We start from the raw sequence: 19,780 nt of genomic DNA, 5'->3' as shown, positions 1-19,780 counted from the left end.
CAGCATCGACAGACACCGTTAGCAAAACCAATAAATTATAGAAATGTGAGGCTCGTTGGTTTTGCCGATTCTTGTTTCTGTTGTATAATTAAACCTGCACTTTATGGTGAAAAAAATAGCATCGCTGTGTTGAGTCGAGGCCTGGTCCCTTCAGGACAAGTGTCCTGCACGGAGGCTGCTTGCTTTTCCCACCACTTGTTGTAAAGGAGGCAGACGTGGCACGTGATGTAATGCCCTTTCGGGGCTGCCATTTTCAATGCCCTCTTTTGTTTCTCTCCAATAGTGCATACATGTGTGTGTGTCCCCCCCCCCCCCCCCCTCCCCTCCCCACCTACTCGTAGCCCTGAACCTGTCATTAAAAAAACTCTTAAACTCACACAAGCACTCGAGGTTTCAATCCCTTCCAGTGGACGAACCACACACACAGTTAATACTCATCCACACAGCAGAGGGGGGCCGTCAGGGGTGCGTGCCCCAGGCCTCTGCCTTCTAGTAACTCGCATTCCTAGCAGCTCCGATCGCAGGCCGGGGACTTCTCGGAAAGGGAGGGGCCACGTGTTTTCTCGCCAAGCTGCAGCTTCTTTTTGCTTTTTTCGGAAGCGCCACCCTGGGAAATAAATACTTTCATTTTACTGTCTGAAAGAGCTGAGTGGGCTCGCTGCCTCCTAACGTGTTCTGCTTTCCTTTCTGATTCTCCTGCAGAGGCCGGCTGAGGAAGTCTCCCGGGCACGGTGGTCCGGCGCCCGGCGCCCCGTCACAGAGGCTGCGCCCCTCCGGAGATGCGCGGCGCACGGCTCGGGGCCGGCTGCATGCGCCATGGAGGGTCCCGGCGGTAGGGCCACGGCGAACGCCCTCCTGGACGCCCACCGCTCGCGGCCGGGGTCCTACGTCCAGCTGCTGAAGGTGAACCGGGAGCTGCTGGTCAGCCAGGTCAAGAACGCGCAGTGCCTGCTGGACAACCTGCTTCAGAATGAATACTTCTCCTCCGAGGACGCCGAGATCGCCTCCCAGTTCCACACCCGAGCCGACAAGGTACCCCGAGTTTCTCTTCTTTCTAACTTGTCTTGTCTGTGTGGATTGAAGGTCATAGATTAACCATTCAAGGGCAAACTTTGCATCCTGTACCCTGTACGCCAATTGACTGGAAGGCCAGGGGGCGCAGGAGTGACATCACACACATTTGTGTTTGTTTGTTTGTTTTTTGCGGTTTTATATAGCTCTAACTCGACCAGTAGGTATCGCAGCGCTTTACACGAGCACCAGTTACTTACACAAGGACACACATTCATTTTTGGTAGGCATGGGGAGATTTGCCCAGAATCACAGGATGCTGAGTCAACGCCGAGACTCGAATCTGGTTGCCCAGTTCTAAAGTCAGCAGCTCTGGCGTTTACACCACATGCTTACACATACACTCACAATTTCACATACACTCTCTCATACATAAGCGCACTCTTTACCTGTATGCATGCTCACAACCTTTATTTAAAAGCATTTTTTTTACTTACCCATGCTGCCAGGGAGGGTCATTTTCCAGCCAATTGTACTCCGTCTTTTATTACACTAATAGTGAATATAGTAAGTGACTGATGGTGTAATAAAGCTACCTGTGAGCAGCTCTCCTGTGTGCACCCTAGCCTACTAAATTACACGTTTTCACTTGGTTGCATTCATATTTGTATCAAGGCAAAAATATGCGCTTTTTCAGAGCTCATTAACTTAAGTTTGAAGGGAAATAATCAATATCCATGTTATATTTAAATCTGAGATTTCAATGATAAATGGTTCTGGAGAGACATTACGAATATTAATACATTTGTGCCGGTGGCATTGACTGGTTGACTGAAGATGGTCAACCAGTCAATAATAATAATCCACGTTTGTAAAGCGCGAACAATCGCCCGTAAGGGTCTCCTGCGCTGGGGGCCGTCGGGAAGATTAAGAAAGCTATTGCCCAGAGTCACATGGTGCTGGGCTAATCTGCCGCCAGCGCCGGGAATCAAACCGTGATCCCCAGATTCCAGCGTCAGTCACCCTGGCCGCGGCGCCACACCTCTCCCCAGGGAACACCCCAGCAGGTTGGCACTGGCTCACTGTGGCTTGGGGCGGGCATGCAACATATGCCAGGGCTGCTGTGATTCCACATCTGTCCCTGTAGTGTTAATTCCCCTGACCAGTGGGCCTACCCCTCAGGATCAGAGATCAAGGCGTGACAAGAAACTGGATTTTCCCCAAAGATGCGTTGTTGAAGGGGGTTGCACATATTTGAATTAGGGGAATTTGTGTAATTTGCTTTTGTGTAATTAAAGGAAAATTATACTAAATTACAAGTCACTTTGCAAATATAATACTGGCATTTGGCTCTATATTTTTACTTAGATTGATTAAAGGACACTTTTTGGGTTTAAAAGAAAGTCCAAATCACAAGCACCACAAACAGCGGCCTCATGCGTACTAGTCATTCGCATTGTTCTCATGCTCTAATTTTTTGCCACAAACAGCGTGCAATTATATGCCGTTGCATAATTGTGCAATTTCAACAATTTTGCGTAACAAGCGTAATGCAAAATTACGAGAGAATGCCGGTGTACCGAAAATTTGACCCAGGCATATTTTGAAAAGTACCACTAGACTGCTGCAGGGGAAAATTATTCTGATTAAGGGGCTCTGAGGAAAACTTACAAACATCTATCACATTCATTAAACAAAATATGTATTCATTTTTAAGATTATTTTTCCATGGCTGAGGTGGGTGTAGCAGTGTAAGCATGTCATCTTACTCTAACTTGCCTGCTTTTTATTGTTTCATTTTTCCACCACAAACATGTCTGGTTGCATCCTGTTGAGTCAAGGCTTAGCCCAGAAAGCTGTGTGCTCCATGAAACACCTGATGCAGCATATCAGCCAGCCAGGATCCCTGCTGCCATCTCCCACCTCTGGTTTAAGGCTACGCCACATTCACTAGGAGCCATTCCTGACTGCTTATTACACAGACATTTGCTTTTATTAGGTCTCGCCTAGTGAATGCAGCTAGCCTCTATTGTTGTCGCTTTCGTTCGCGGAGTGAGACAAACCATGTGCGCTCCCGGAAAGGTGATGGGCACGCGCATGGCGTCTCCTCTCTAGTGTCTCCTTTGTAGTGATAGGAGCTTTCACACGCTCCCACCGAGCACTTATATTGGTTTGTCAACAATCTGGTTTGGTCAGTGTGGATTTCCATGAGGGATTTTTGTGAAGTGCGCATGATACCATCCTCAGGGTGCCATGCTCGAATGTTGACCTCTGTGCAGGTGATTGACAGCGCTTTAACTGTGGCTTTGTGCACCATGTAGGGAATTTTTCTGAGTGGTTCACCTATAATTTCTGGTGTAATTTCTTGCATGGGTCACAGGAAAATTAAGAGGTTTATGCACTATGATTCTTAATGGATAGTCGTCCTATATGGTTCATGGATGATCTCCCTATGGGGAAGTTGTAATCTTTCATAGGGTAATGTGGAAGCAGTGGCGGCTGGTGAAGTTTGAGAGTGGTGAGGCTGGGGTTGCGAAGGTATGAGTTAACATAACATTAAGGTAGCACAGGATTTTTTTGCGAGGTCGGTCTCGATTCCCTGCGCAAATCTTGTTTTAAAACTTAAATTTATTTTCAAGAACAATTTTTTTAAATAAAAAGAGCAAAACACCATAGCTGTTTTTAACTTCAATTGTTCCCAGTTTAATGGAAGTCCTTATTTTGGCATATTTTTTAATTACTGCAATATATAAAGGAAATTAGCAATGAATTGAGCACAACAATGTTGTGATGAGCAGAAGCAGAAAAAGTTCAGTTGAAATGAAATTCTTTTGAGAGACAATTTTCAATTAGGTGGCTGTTCAAACAGCCAGGCACCAGCATCCTGCTGACTAGTTATGGCAACTGCAAAAAAAACCAATCATGCATGCGCTGCACTTCAGGCGGCATAGGTAAAAGCTTCAACAGAGATAGGCAAATTAATGATACTATAAATCAAAGGTATTTCGTGGTGAAAACAAATTGCACGTTATTTGCTCCAATAAGAGAAGGGAACTCTGCAAAGCTAATTCATTCAGTGTTTTGTTGAGTTCAGATCTAGTTGTATGACCCCTAAATCAGTTGTGAAGGAATATCTGGATGTGGTAAAAATGAACAGTAAATGCGTTTTTAATGTCAGTTCTGACATTCTAGCTCTGTATTTTTTTGCAGCTTTTATAAAGGCCAAACTCCCCCAAAGATACTGGTGCACTTTACATGAGCACCAGTTGCATGAGACAAGGAAATATTCATGTTCTGACAGGGAGAGTATTTACCCAGAACCACAGGATGTTGAGCTGACACCAGGACTCGATCCTAGCTCACCACTGAAAAATCGGCCGCTCTGACATTCACATCATCTACCATAAAGAAAATATGCCAGTCATAACATGTCATAAGCACACCTCACGGGATCATTTTGTTTACAAGCTAGGACCACCATCTACTTGAAATAGCACCCCATATTAAACTCTAAAGAATTATAAATACGTTCCTCCCTCCCTGTATTTACAAATTGCATTTATAAAATAAAAATTCCTCTCTCCTGATCCTAAAAATAAACCTTAAGAAAGTAAGAAAACGATGTGTCCATTCCAACATGCAAAACACAATTCATTTATACCTTTTATTGGGATTATAATACAGCAGTGATGATTGATAAAATTGCTTACTTTACTTTCTTCAAATAGGCCGGGCCCGAGCAAGTCACTTTCTCATTTCCCCAGCAGCAAAGTTTTTCTTTTTCATAAGGTTGCCGGTCTGAAGCATTGTCAGGACCGACTGACTCGGGTGAATCTTCAATTGAAGCAAGGCAAGTTCTTTAACTGCACTGGACATATTCAGTGTCTAAAACCCACGAGTCTGCATGTGGTGGAAAAGGCGTCCAAAAATGTCTGCAGCGCGGGAAGCAGACAACTCGAGTCTGCGAAGTGTGTATTCAAAATTAATGAAGACACACTGCGCAGACTCGATTACTTGGCTTCCCGGCTGCCTGTATCCTTAACTCCACCCTTTCCTAGTACATCACAGGGTGGGGGCCACCCCACCTTGTGACGTGCCGGGAAAGGGTGTGGTGACATGCTCTCATCACCCTGATTGACGGGAAGCCCCAGAGATACAGGGCTTCAGTGAAAGACGCCCGGGGCTGATTTCATTCCCAGGGCATCAGGGGGAGGAGACTGGTCGACAAGGCCTTGTATTTGCCGAGCTGATGACCTCACAGGCCTCAGGCTGTGAGAGCTTCAGCCCGGCAAATACTCTACACTTTCGGCAAGCCTAGGGGCAGCATTTGAGGAATGCTTGCTTCCGTCACGGATGGAAGCAAGCACAGAGACTGACAAGGTGCATCAGAGAAGAAAACACAAAATGTGTGCTCATTTTATAAAAAAAAAAAATAATAATTTGTGCGAACAAATTGCTTTTCGTTTTATTTACTCTGACTGCTCTTGTCAATGAAAGTAAAGGGGGCGGAGCCCCGACGTCCAACTGCAGAAACCGCCACGGTGTGGAAGTGGAGCCCCGTGCCCCAAAAGTTAAAACTGTACCCTAATAATGATAACACCCCAAAATCTTCAGAACTCCACAATTTACCTCAGGACATGGGTACTCACAAACTTTCTCTTGGGGGCCAAATTTACAGTGTCATTTGTGTCTGAGGGCCGCCAGGACTGGTTCCCAAAGCATGCGCCTTGAGACCTTACGGTGAAGGGCGCTATATAAATACTGTTTCTCTGTATTTAATTTAGAGCATTCTGCCCTGTCATCTCACACTGCCTGTGAAGTTGACGGGTGCGGCTGTGTGTGTGCCCTGGCTGAGACAGCTTCAGGGCACACACACAGCCGCACCCGTCAACTTCACGGGTCTTTAAAAGAACATTTGCATGTTAATGGGGCTTTGGAGTATTTCACCTCTTCGTAGGCCCCTGCAGCTCCACTCTGACTATGGAAATGAATCACCCGGCCCCCACACAGGGCCGGACTGGGAACCAGAACCGGCCCTGGCAAAGTGCTCGGCCGGCCCCCCTCCCCCCCCTCCGGGAGGAGAGGGGAGGGGGGAGAGGTGCGACCACGCTCTGTGACAGGGCCGGTTTTCGGCCGTTTTTGTTACAGGGCCGTTTTTGCAGCATAACGGCCCTGTAACAAAAACGGCCCCAGGGGCCCAAAACCGGCCCCCAACCATGCGGCCCACCGGGGAATTGCCCGGTGCCCTCAACGGCCAGTCCGGGCCTGCCCCCACAGAGCAGCAGTCTCTCGGAGTCGCGCTCCGGTTGAAGACACTCTTTAGAAATGTTTCTGTAAAACATGGGTACTGAAAGGTCTGCGGGCCGCCAGGGAAGGCTTGCCGGGCCGCCAGCGGCCCGCGGGCCGTACTATGAGTTGATCTTGCATGAAATGGAACCTCGCTCATCATCATTTTGGCAGGGTAACAAAAATAAGTAACAGGGGCCACTCAGTAACTGAGTTCTAGATCATGGAAGAGTAAAAATGTTTTATTACATAAATCTCAAAACCAAGCAGCACAGAATAAATGCCATGAAGGCTCAAAGTGTAAAATTAATACAAAGTAATCATTAAATCTGAAGTCCCAAATGAGAGGCAAAATTGGAAAAAGGTCGGACTGCATCACCATTACCATCTAGAAAAGATCAAAAATATTATGGGTCACCCCCAAAACCACGGGGTTCTTATACACAGTTCTTGTATAGAAAATGAGCTGATGCACAGTCATCATGGTGTAAATCATACGTTCTTATATAGCGCCCTTCACCGTAAGGTCTCAAGGCGCTTACTTTGGGAACCAGTCCTGGCTTTTCCCTGCGAGATAACCCCTACTGGGCATCCCCAAGGTGAAAGCCAGGCATCCCATCGTGGTGGGGGTGTAGTAGAGATTAAGCAAGCTATTGCCCAGAGTTGTGAACCCATGGTTCGAGTAGGCACCGAGGCGAGAATTATTGAGTCCGTGGACATTTTGAGCTAAGCATGGGCGGAAAATCCGTTTCGCTCGCGGATTTTGCGGATTTTCGGTAAATTCGCAATCCGCGAGATTCGCGAATCTCCCGCAAAATCCGCAAATCCGCGAGCAGCGGATTTTGCTCGCACTGTTCGCGTGAGTTCGCGGCTTCCCAGTACAACTTCGCGCCCCGCGAATAAGTGCAAAATTGCAGAAATACGATTTTAGCAAAACTGAAACTACTTACCAGGTTCAAAAGTTCAGGCTCATCATTAGTAGCCATTTCCTGTAGTGCTTCCTGAGGGGCCCCTCCAGAGTTCAGTTGCCAGTTGCAACTATTATGTGACCCTGCTCTGAACCTCAGAATAGTTACACATATGCCACAAAGGTCCTGAATTACAGCTAAGGGAGACAAGCAGGAGCCAGGCTGGAGGTTCAAATCCATTAATCAGCCCCTAATTCATTATTGTCAGTTGGGGCAGGGCAGGTGTTGTAACTAATTTTGCAACAATGAAAGCACTTAGCAAGTTCAAAAGATCACTAATCAGGAAGCACTAAGGAAGCAGGTGCCAGCTAAAAAAATATTCTGTGACACATTAATCAGCCCCAAATTAATTCAGGTCACTTGAGGCAGGGAAGGTGTGCTTGTTGCCACAATAATGTACACTGACTGGACAACCAGAGGGTGCTGTGATGAAACAGAGGGTGGCATGGGTGGGCCAGAGGGTGGCATGAGTAGTCAGAGAGTGGCAGTGGTGACAGAGAGTGGCAGTGATGAAGAAGAGTGTCCCAAACAGGCTGGACACGTAGAAACAACAAGTTCGCGAAACTTGCGACCCGACAGGTAAGTTCGCAATTTGCGACATTGTACAAAACCCTCGCGAACTCGCAGAAACCCGCGCAAACACAAAAAAAAAAAAATTCGCGAGAATTCGCGGATTTTGCGGATTTGCGAGTTCGCAAATCCGCAAAATTCGCGAACGCGAGATTCGCAAAATTCGCCCATGCTTATTTTGAGCTCAACACCCTGCCGTGTATTGAACCCTGGTCCCGGGTCTGACTTCTGTGTTCAGGTCTGCCTCCTCTAACCGGTGAGCCACACTTCTCCCCATGTAACAATTCTTTGGCAAATCAGAATAATCCACTTCACTGACATCATACGCTAACACTCCCATTTCTGAGAAAGCAGCTTGCTTTTCTACTTCAAACGGGGAACACACAAAATTCATAATTGAAAGAGACTTAATAAACACTTCATCAGGCATTAATTCCTTACACGAAAATAGGTATTTAAAAGCACAAAGTGCACAACGGTAACATAAGCTGAAAAACGCAAGCTTCATTCTCAATTTGAGATATAATAAGCATTGCATCTAAAAGATGGTCCAATGTGCAGAATAAGCAAGCCTAACACAAACTTCGTTCGTGAGTAGAGACATCGTGAACACTGCTTCTAAAAATGTAATTCCATTGAACTTTCAATCTGACAAAATGGACGTACAAATAGATCTTATAAACCTTATTGTCTCCAGCATTAATTCCAAGATGGATTTAATTACGTCCCTAATAAAACAAAGGGGAAACTTGGACCAACAAAGAAACAAAGATAAACAACAGCCCGACTGCGGCTGTGGGAATATAATAGAGAAATTGGCAAGTCTCCCAGAAATTTTAATGGATATTTTAGGGGCGGTAAAATTAACAAGTAACAACAAACTGAATGCAGAAATTTTACATAGGTCAGATACGAAGGTATCCTCATCATGTTATAAAGTAAATACAAGGTTAAATACTGAAGGCAAAGGAGATCTTGAGCTAGCGGAATCCGACGAGCAAATAGAAAACACAGAAATCCAAATGGAAGTAACACAGAACTCCTCGGAGGTTTCTCCCCCGCAAAACCCACAAAAAGGCAAAGAAAACGCACAAGGAAGGTCAGGCTTAAGCATAAAAAGCAACAAAGACCAGATTCAGAAAAGATCTTTCCAATATTCACAACCAAAACATCTCGAATGGGAAAAATCTATTCGCCGAATTCATCAACGGGTAGGCCAGTCGTAACTGACTTAGTTCAAACGAAGTCCCCTCAAGAACTTAAGAGAAAGGAGGAAAGATCACACATCACTGTTCTTTCTATCTCCAGCTTGCAAAATAACAAGTTAAAGCAATGTCTTGTCCCAGAAGCAGAATGTCTGCAAATAAAAGAAACAGACCAGCACAATGCTCCTCATAGCAACAAACACCAAAATACAGATAGAGGAGATAAAGTCCCACATCTGGACGAGGAAGGCATAAATAGGATTGAACTAGGAAGCAGGGACGTTCCAACACATAAGAGGTGGATACAGGAAATAAAAAACAGTCCCCATGCTAAGCACAACCTGATAAAGGTCACAACAAGAGGAAAGGAACGAAGATGTACGCTTCCCCTCACGGAACTGGAAGTCGAACAAACAAGGACAAGGTCTACAGAAAAATTGGACATAAAAATAAAGGGGGCTCACGGAAATTATTTGAGTCAGAAAGTCAGTAAAGAACTTAACTTATCAACAACTAACAACTTGTCATCACCAAAAGAAGAAATCGCACAATTTTCCAACCGCTTTCAAGATCAGTAAGATGCATACGAACTAAAACTGACATTTGTGCCGGAATATTCAACCAAGAGAAGGCAAGACATTTTGAACCGAGGGAATTTGTTAAAGTTGTTTAAAGCAGTCCCAGAATTAAATGGAATTACCACACAAGACGTAACAGCTATTGAATTTCAACAAAAAGGGTCTAATCCTGATATTGAAGAGTCAGTGACAACATGGTTCTCAAAGGAATTAGTTGACAAGATATTTGCAGCAAAAGCAAGATTCGGAGCTTGGGGAATCACGCTGATGTTGCATAACCGTCCAAGATATCCTTATCCCCTCTTAGGCAGTCCAAAACATTTAAAACAGGAAGACTCACACGGGAAAAAACAGAATATATGTATACGAGGAGCTCGATCGACCACACCGGTTATGATATTGACAGAAAAGAGGCCCACAACATCGGCAAGGGCACCCGACAAGGGAAGTAGAAAACTGGACAGGCTGGATTGGTCATGGTTGCCAATGGTGCTAAGTAAAAAACATACCTAACAAAGAGACAAACCCAAATGTAAGAGAAGAGAAGCAGGCTGATAATACGGAGGGAATGAAGCATGACAAACTTACGATCTGCTCCTGGAATGTCCATGGGTTTAAAGATATGGACCAGGACCATGAAACATTAGCTTTCCTTCAACAATTAGATATAATCATGCTTCAGGAACTTGATCCCATCCTCAATTCCTGGATTCAAAGAACATCACATTCTGGCGGAAAGATTCTCAAACTTTGGGCACCCCCGAGGAGGCCTGTCAATATATACCTCACAAAAGTATAGCTGGCAAACTGAAGAGCTGGACGCGGGGGTAAATTGGGTACAAGTGATTAAAATCACTGGAATGTCCCCTTCAAATAACCTAAAGTGGCAACTTTTAGTGGTTAATGTTTACGTACATCCTGAGAGAAAGACCCAGAAAGAAAGATACTCTATTTTAATGGCCCTGATTAAAACACTGCAAAGATCTCACGAGCCATGCCCCATGTTCATCTCAGAAGACTTTAACAGCAATCTTATCACAAAAAAATCGAAAAAAAGGAAAGAGATTAGGGAACTGTGGAGACCAAATATTAACAAATAACCTAAAAGATCTGGGTTTGAGTATCTTGAATGGAAATGTAAACGGCGATACATCAATGGCAATAATGTATTTGAGTGGTAATTTTCGCTCAACAATAGATTTTACCATCGTTAGTAACAGGTTACTCACTCGCATCGAATCTTTTTGCATCATCCAGCGCATAGAAAGTGATCATTTCCCCCAACTTACAACAATGTCCAATTCCATCATAGGGCCAAAAAAATCAACACCCTTATACAACCCGCCGAAAGGTTTAATTTGCGGAAACTAAAACGGCGCGGGGGAAACCTGAAAGTAATACTGGAGACTGTAAGGGAGCTCGTGAGTAAACTGTGGACACAACCAGCCGAAAAATGTGTAAAAAACTGGGAACATCTGGTCCAGGCAATTATCAGCAAATTTCCAGCACCATCTGGCAGCCAAAGAAGGTTTAACTCGAGGAGGGAACCCTGGTTTACCAAAGACCTAAGAGATCAAAAGAGAAGGATCTCAAGAGAGGTTCGAATTCAAATCCAGGCGACAAGACTGGGTAAAATACCAAATAAAAGTAAACTGAAAGACCTAAGGAATTATTACAAGAAGTCGCTGAGGAACGCAAAAATGGTTGATAAGGAATCAATTTGGATAAATCTTTTGATTGCAAGCAAATTGCCAAATAACAGGGACTTTTGGGGTATTATAAATAGCCTGAATAAAGGAGAAAGACTCCAACAAGAACCTGGAATTGGAGCGGAAGCGTGGGTTGAACATGTGCAGGAGATGTACAGCAGTACGGCACTAAGGTCCATTGAAGGGTCTCAAGGGCTGTATTCGGTAGTGGAAGAAAGGAAAATAAAACCCAAGCAGGACATTTGGTTCAGCATAATCCACTACAAGTGACAGCTGGCATTGTCCAACATACACTGACCACCACAAAACTTCTACGAGGTATAATACAAAGGCTAAAAACAGAAGGAGTGGCAGGTCCGAATGGGCTACCCAACGCATTCTTCAAGAATGACCATGATTACTGGTCGAACAACTTAACTCCGCTCTTCAACCATATCTTTACACATAGCGATGTCCCTGATTCATGGAAAGGGACCATAATCCATCCTATCTTTAAACAAGGCGACCGTCGTAATCCAGGGAATTACAGACTTATATCTCTAATCGATGTTGAGGCCAAGATCTACACCTCTTGCCTCCTCGTTCAGCTGAGAGAGTGGATGGATGACAACAACATAATTCCAAATTTTCAAACAGGCTTTAGACAAGGGATGGGTACAATAACAAACTTGGCTATTCTGGCAATCCTTACTGAAAAGGCACAAAAAAGGAGAACGAGACTGTATGCATGTTTTATTGATATCAAATCTGCCTTCGATCGAGTAAACAGAAGGAGACTCTGGAAAAAGCTAAAGGCATGGGGTCTACCAAACCAACTATTAAATGCAATATTTGCCCTTCATTGTGATACCTGAGCAAGAGTGAAATTGGGCGAAGGATGCAGTACGACAGCGAGCATCGACACGCAGCAAGGGATTAAAAGAAGGCTGCGTGCTAGCTCCAAGCTTATTTAATTTGTTCCTCTCAGATCTTAGTAAATACATGGAAGCAGCCGATTGCCATCTGTCAAAAATGGCCAATAAGCAGATCTCCATTTTACTGTATGCGGATGATATTGTATTGTTAAGCCAAACTCCCATCGGCCTACAAAGAGCGATTAATAATTTAGCAACTTACCTGGACCAGGAAAACCTGGAACTTAACAAAGGAAAAACAAAGGTTGTCTGCTTGGTGGACCCACATAAAATTAAGTACGAATGGACAGTAAATGGGACAAAGGTTGAAGAGCAAAGGTCTTATAAATACCTCGGTATTATAAAAGGGCAGGGCATAATCTACAAGGAGCACAAACTGGTCACAAAAGCAAAAGCCCAATCACTAATCTTTGCTTATCAACAACTAAAAACTAAATTGGACTGCCCAAATTATAACCACCTCCTAAAAGTGATGTCAGCACATAGCATGCCTACTCTGTCATATGGCTTAGTTACTTGGTGTGGCAAGGAGGCGGAGTTACTCAATGAACTCCAGACAAGAATCTATAAAGCCGTCTTTAATTTGCCAAAATCAGCCTCTCCATCCCAAGTCCGGCTTGAATTCGGCCTTCTAAATCAAAAATTTCGGAGCATGAGCGGGTTTACAAAGCTTTGCCACAAATTCCGTTCTGCAGAACCAGATTCAATGGATAGCTTATGCTGGGAAGAAATCAATCTCCAGATGGGTCAAGAATTACCAAGCGTATGGGGAAGCTATTTGAGAACTTGTTTGGCAGGCCTGGAAATACAAGCAGACTGGGAAAAAAGCCTAGACAAAGCAACTTTTAGTAAAGTGATTAATGACGCAGCAAAAAAGAAATCCTTTTTGTAGGACAAAATTAAAACTTTTAAACGTAGGCACAGGTGGACAATAATTGCTTCTTATAAATTACTGAAACCGCAGGCATACCTAACATCTCACTTTAGCTGGCATCTAAAAAAGTCTTACATAGACTACAGACTGGGCTTGTATTACTCGAAAGATCTACAACCATCTTGGAAACAACCCAAACCAGTACCTCAGTGTCGCCTGTGTGGCTAACAAAAGGAATCTCTAATCCATCTCTTTTGTGTTTGTCCAGCAGTTACGGCTAGGAGGAGATACTACTTAAGAGCTATTTTCAATTAACTTAAAATCCGCAAGTGTAGGCAAGCCATTATACGCTGGATGGACGGTTCCTCTATAATACTGGCCTGCCGAGGAGTAAAATACCTGGCAGAAGTTAAGAAATTATTACTCGAAGCTGACCAGGAGTAGATCAGAGAGGTCTGACCAACAGGACACTGTCTTAACCGGCATAAATTGTGCAATAAACTGACAGAAAATTAGATTTATCTAAAAATGTAATTGGTTAGGTGTTATAGACACTGAACTTCATTTTAACTATTGTATTTTAAGCATTTTATGGTTGGTAGTCCCCACACTGTAACCAATAAGATATAGTATTTAATGTAGTTTGTTTTTAACCTTGGATGCAAAGATATTTAATCGTTTTGGACATTTGTAACGATTTTAACTAATCATACAATAAATTTGAATTTGTAATTCCATTGACGAAGAAAGGGGCCTGTAACTCTCCATGTTGTAGGCGGGTAAAGTGCATTCTGCTGACTAGTACTATCGCACAGGCTTTAGTCTTAAATTGCAACATGATAAATACTTGATTAAAAGTTGTAGGAAGCACTACATCTAAAATTGACTCAATGGACAAACAAAATCAATCAATCATAACACTTGTATAGCGCACTACTCACCCGGAAGGGTCTCAAGACGCTTGGGAGAGGGGGGCCGCTACTGCTCGAACAGCCAGGTCTTGAGTTGTCTCCTGAAGGCGAGATGATCCTGGGTCAGCCGAAGGTGGATGGGGAGGGAGTTCCATGTCTTTCGCTGCCAGGTAGGAGAAGGATCTGCCTCCGGCGGTGGCTCTTCGGATGCATGGCACGGAGGCGAGGGTGAGGCTAGTAGATCGTAGCTGGCCGGTGGGCCTGTAGAAGGTCAGGCGGTCGTTGAGGTATTTGGGGCCCAGGTCGTGGAGAGACTTGTGTGCGTGGGTGAGGAGCCTGAATGTGATCCTCTTGTTGACGGGGAGCCAGTGCAGGTCCTTCAGGTGGCCGGAGATGTGGCTGCGTCGGGGGATATCCAGGATGAGTCGGGCGGAGGCATTCTGGATGCGTTGGAGTCTTTTCTGTAGATTGGCTGTGGTTCCGGCGTAGAGGGTGTCTCCGTAGTCCAGTCGGCTGGTGACGAGTGCCTGGGTGACCGTCTTCCTGGTTTCGGTCGGGATCCATCGGAAGATCTTGCGGAGCATGCGAAGGGTGTGAAAGCATGATGAGGAGACGGCGTTGACTTGTCTGGTAATCGAGAGGGAGGAGTCCAGGATGAAGCCCAGGTTGCGTGCGTGGTCTGTTGGCTTGCGAGTGGTGCCCAGGGCGGGGGGCCACCAGGCGTCGTCCCAGGCAGAGGGCGATGGTCCTAGGATGAGGACTTCCGTCTTGTCCGAGTTCAGTTTCAGGCGGCTGTTCTTCATCCACTCGGCGACATCTTTCATCCCTTCGTGTAGGCTGGTTCTGGCGGTGTCGGGGTCTCTGGTGAGGGAGAGGATCAGCTGGGTGTCGTCGGCGTAGGTGATGATGTTGAGGTTGTGTTGGCGTGCGATGGCTGCAAGAGGTCTCATGTAAACGTTGAAGAGGGTGGGGCTGAGTGATGATCCTTGTGGTACGCCGCAGATGACTTTGGTGGCCTCGGATCGAAACGGGGGGAGGCGGACTCTCTGTGTTCTTCCGGCAAGGAACAAGATGATCCACTCCAGTGCTTTCTCTTGGATTCCGATGTTGCTGAGGCGTTGAACTAGGGTGCGGTGGCAGACCGTGTCGAACGCTGCAGAGAGGTCCAGGAGGATGAATGCCGCTGTTTCCCCGTTGTCGAGCAGGGCTCGGATGTCGTTGGTGGCTGCGATGAGGGCGGTCTCGGTGCTGTGGTTGGCTCTGAAACCGGACTGCGAGGGGTCAAGGGATCCGTTCGTCTCAAGGAAGGCGGCAAGCTGTCTGTTGACGATCTTCTCGATGACTTTGGCAGGAAAAGGGAGGAGCGTGATGGGGCGGAAGTTCTTGAGGTCGGTGGGGTCCGCTGTTGGTTTCTTCAGAATGGCGCTGAGCTCGGCATGCTTCCAGCTCTCCGGGAAGGTGGCGGTGTTGAAGGAGGTGTTGATGATGTTCCGGAGTTGGAGTGCGATGGTGGAGTCGGCCTTGTTGAAGACGTGGTGGGGGCAGGGGTGGGTCGGAGATCCGGAGTGGATGGTGTTCATCGTGCGGGCTGTGTCTTCGGTGGTCACCGTGGTCCAGGTGCGGAGGCTGGCGGTGGTGGGTGTTGGTTCGACGGTTGGGTGCATGGATGGTGCGCCGAAGCTGTTGTGGATGTCGGCGATCTTGCGGTGGAAGAACGAGGCGAGAGAGTCGCAGAGATCTTGTGAAGGGGAGATGTCGTTGTTGCCGGTGCTGGGGTTGGAGAACTCCTTGACGATGCTGAAGAGTTCCTTGCTGTCGTGGGCGTTGTTGTCCAGTCGTTCCTTCAGTGATTTCTTCTTGGTGGTGCGGATAAGCTGGTGGTGCTTGCGGGTGGCGTGTTTGAGGGCGGTCATGTTGTCAGTGGTCTGGTCGAGGAGCCAGGCTTTCTCGAGGGTGCGGCAGGTCTTCTTGGAGTCCTTGAGTGCGTGAAGTTGAGGGCTGCTTTGTTGGGGTCGGTTGTGCTGGCGGGTGGGTTCTGGTTGAGGGAGGTGGTGAGCTGGTCGGCGGTGATCTTGCTCCAGCTCCTGTGAGGTACCTGTTGCGGGTGGTGGTGGTCCGTGGTTCTTCTGAAGCTGAAGTGGACGCAGCTGTGGTCAGTCCAATGGAGTCCGGTGGAGTGGCTGAAGGCGATGTGCTTGCTGGACGAGAAGACGGGATCAAGCGTGTGGCCGGCGTAGTGGGTGGGGTGTTGACGAGTTGCTTGAGTCCGAGGTTGGCGAGGTTGTCCAGCAGGGCGGCGGTGTTGCGGTCCTTGTTGTTCTCCAGGTGGAAGTTGAGGTCCCCTAGGAGGATGTAGTCGGCGGAGGAGAGGAGGTGCGGGCTGATAAAGTCGGCGGAGAAGCCTGAAAATGTAAGGTTAGGCGCCAACAAAGCATTCTTGTTCCTAACTTTGCAGGCGTCCTTCAGGAATTAGCAACATCTTGCAGTTAGCTGGGCATGTTCACTGCTTAGACATGATGCTATTGAATTGCCTGATTCCTAAAATACGAAATACATGAATTAGCCAATAGTGCCTCAAGTCATTCAGTTTGTTTACGCATACAGGCTACATGCAACAATGATTCGAGTTTGTAATTGCAGACTACAGTTCAAGGCCCCAGTGCCATCCAGTTGTCCATATTTGTGGGCGTTTAGGGGTGTAATGACACATCCTAGCCAGTCGTCCAGAGAGCTTTTGAACAAAATATGCAACATTAAGCAAAATAACCAGGCATTTTTAAGCAGAAACTAATCACCACGAAGCGTCTCATGGTGCTGGGGGCTGTTGGAAAGATTAAGGACCATATGTATCAACAACCAGATTTGTGATTCTGATATAGCGATTTTTTTAGAAATCGCTATTTCAGAATTGCAAATTGGGATGTATCTACAAATTAGCTTTTTTTTTTGCGAATTCTTAGTATTCCTTAATTGCGATTTGCAAATTGCGAATCGCAATTAAGGAATACTTTCCCATTAATTTCTATGGGCCAGGAGGCTCATAAGAATGAATGGGAAGTTATTCTCAATTTGCGATTCGCAATTTGAGAATCGCAAATTAAGAATAATTTCATGGGTGCAGGGGTGTCCAAAGGACACCCTGTTGCACCCCTGAAAATAAGCATGGGTGCACATGTGGCGCACATCATATGGCACTTTGAAAAATGCAAAAATGTGTATTTTTCAAGGAATTTGCAAATTACCAATTGAAGTTGGTGGTAATTTGCGATTCCTTAAGGTCAATTTGCAATTTTTTTTTTCTTCATACATTGCATTTAAGGAATCGCAAAATTGGATTCCTTAAATTCTGCAAATTTCAGCGTTTGCGAATCGAATTGGCTTGATACATATGGACCCAAGTGAGCTATTGCCCAGAGTTGGTGCTGAGCTGAGCTGCTGCTTGAACCGGGGATCAAACCGTGAGCCCTGTGCTCCGGAGTCAGCCGCCCTGGCCGCTGCGCCACACCTCTCCCCTTCAAACAAAGGCAATTCGTGAAAGTGCAAAATTTAACTGGGCTACGGGAATCCAGCGAAAGAGTCCTTGAATATTGCAATCTATCCAGTACACTAAAAGTTTCAATTACAAGCCTTTGTATTCATTGTTATTAGAAAACATTACATCAGCTGCCTACGCTATTGCGGAGCCTGTAGGGAGAGAATATGTGAAGGGAAACCTGATGCGCGGGGGTACATGCCAGAGCGGGAAACAGAGACAGAAACACCTTCCATTTTATTGAGCATGGGGTTTTCAAACAAAATGTGACATAACTAAATCATGTAAAAATCACACCCCTAAAACTCATATTAAACCCATTTTGAGTTCTTTCAAAATCATTCCTTTATTGCGTAATGGCTCCAACATAAAAGTAATTAATTCTTAATATTATTTGTCTCACAAAAAATATGACATTTAAAAAAAACAAGACAGTAGCATTTGATATCATCCACTAGGAAACCCCTGGATGACTGCGTGCACACAGACATTCCCTGGGATATATATACAAATGTTTGACTTCCTGTAAGAAGCCCAAGTGATACTTTTGCACAGGCAGCAAATCAAATCTGCGAAACGCAAGCTACCTCGGTTGTGCTCAGAGTCATTCCCCGAACCTCAGCACATCCAGTCTTTTAAAGGTGGTCCGATCTCCAGGGTGAGTGAGTTACAATTATTCATTGTCAAGCCTCATTTGTGAAACACTCAAGAAGTTTCTGCCCTTGCTCTTCTCCTTGGACTTTTTAAACTATTCTTTTAAGTTTTACCTTTGAAATTATCTATTCGACCTCTCAATGTATCAATGACTTGGAGACAAAAGCCTCAAATGTGCCTCCTTTCCTATAGGCCATATAATTGGACAATTAAATGCAGAAACAATGAAGACTGGAATGTGATGGGTTCTTCTGGTTCATATTCTACACATGTTCAGAGTCCTCAAAGTACGAGTCTGTTCATTATACTGTATTGTTATTACATTTATATAGCGCTTACTAACCCTGATGAGGCATTGAAGTGCTTTACGGCGAGTATCATTTCAGAAGAAATTAAGTTAGAAAGAAATCAAACCAGTGAAACACAGGGATAAGGCATGAATGAAAAAGAACCCACAAGAGAAAGTTAGAACAGGGATTCTAGGGTGTGAGAAGAAATCAATCAAGATTTATAAAGCGCAGCTAATCACCTGATAGGGTATCCAGGCGCTCGCATGCCCCGGAGGCTAATTCGAACAGCCAGGTCGTGAGGGCCATGAGTTGGAGTCGAGACAGGACAGCCTTAGTATTGGGCAGCATTCCACAGTGGTAGTGGTGGCAAACTCCGAAGAAAACATCCTGGGCCCCTCCTCCAATTATTTATTTTTGTTTTTAAATAAGCAGTGCTCTTTCTGCTGACTGCATAGGCTAACCTGGCGCGGATCCACTCACTGGAGCATGTTATACATTTGATTGGAGAGACTAGTGGTGTGGTGCAATACATTCATTTTGGAAGTCACACAGACCTCCACTTCAGATGATTTTCAAATGGCTTATCAAACATGAAGAAGCTAGCAATGCATGCATTTTTTCTTATACCAAATAAAGTTGCCATTTGAACCAATTGCAAGACACAGAGCCCCAAAGCTTCACTCAGAACTGTCCAAAGATGCCTTGAGACCGTGACCTAGAGGTAAAGTGCTGTGTGACACCTTGAATATGTAAAGCATTAGAACCCCACCTATTAAACCATAGAGATCACTTAACAGTCATGCAGATGTGATCTCTCTCGCCATGTAGGTGCAATGCGCTGTACTGATATATCAATGAAAGGCTCGTTGCCACGATGGGAGTGAAAGTCATTCGCCCACTGCAAAGATGAAAGGCTCACTGCCACGATAAAAGTGAAAGGCATTTGCCACTACGCAGATAAAAGCCTCGGTTTTAAGTGAAAGACCTTCTATCACAATGCAGCTCAAAGCATCCATGAAAGTGAAAGGCATTCTCCCCCTGTACGGATGAAAGGCTCACTGTCACAATGAAAGTGAAATACATTCTGCCACCATTCAGAAGACGTGCTGACCACTATCTCACGCACAATACAGTCTAAAGCTATGTATGCAGGGGGAGCTCTCGCCCACCAAGGCCGGTGAAAGGCTGCCCATTTGAATGTAAGGGAAAGAGCTCCTAGCAGCATGCAGGTGAGAGGCTGACTGTGACTCTGCAGCACAAAGTGCCTGTGCCTTTAAG

General features: G+C 45.5%; 1 protein-coding gene across 1 annotated transcript in view; it reads left to right on the top strand.

The window, feature by feature from the left end:
- Positions 1-19,780, top strand: part of NOD1 (nucleotide binding oligomerization domain containing 1) — a 384,901-nt gene that overhangs the window by 247,690 nt on the left and 117,431 nt on the right. The window contains exon 2 of the mRNA XM_086942080.1: positions 703-1,032. Within this exon, the coding sequence (XP_086798206.1) occupies positions 817-1,032 (216 nt within the window). The 5' untranslated portion in view covers positions 703-816. The remainder of the gene's footprint in view (positions 1-702; positions 1,033-19,780) is intronic.

This window comes from Lissotriton vulgaris, chromosome 10, assembly GCF_964263255.1.
Source record: "Lissotriton vulgaris chromosome 10, aLisVul1.2, whole genome shotgun sequence".
NCBI lineage: Eukaryota > Metazoa > Chordata > Amphibia > Caudata > Salamandridae > Lissotriton > Lissotriton vulgaris.
The sequence above is the reverse complement of the archived record's forward strand: the minus strand, read 5'-3'. Positions and strand labels throughout refer to the sequence as shown.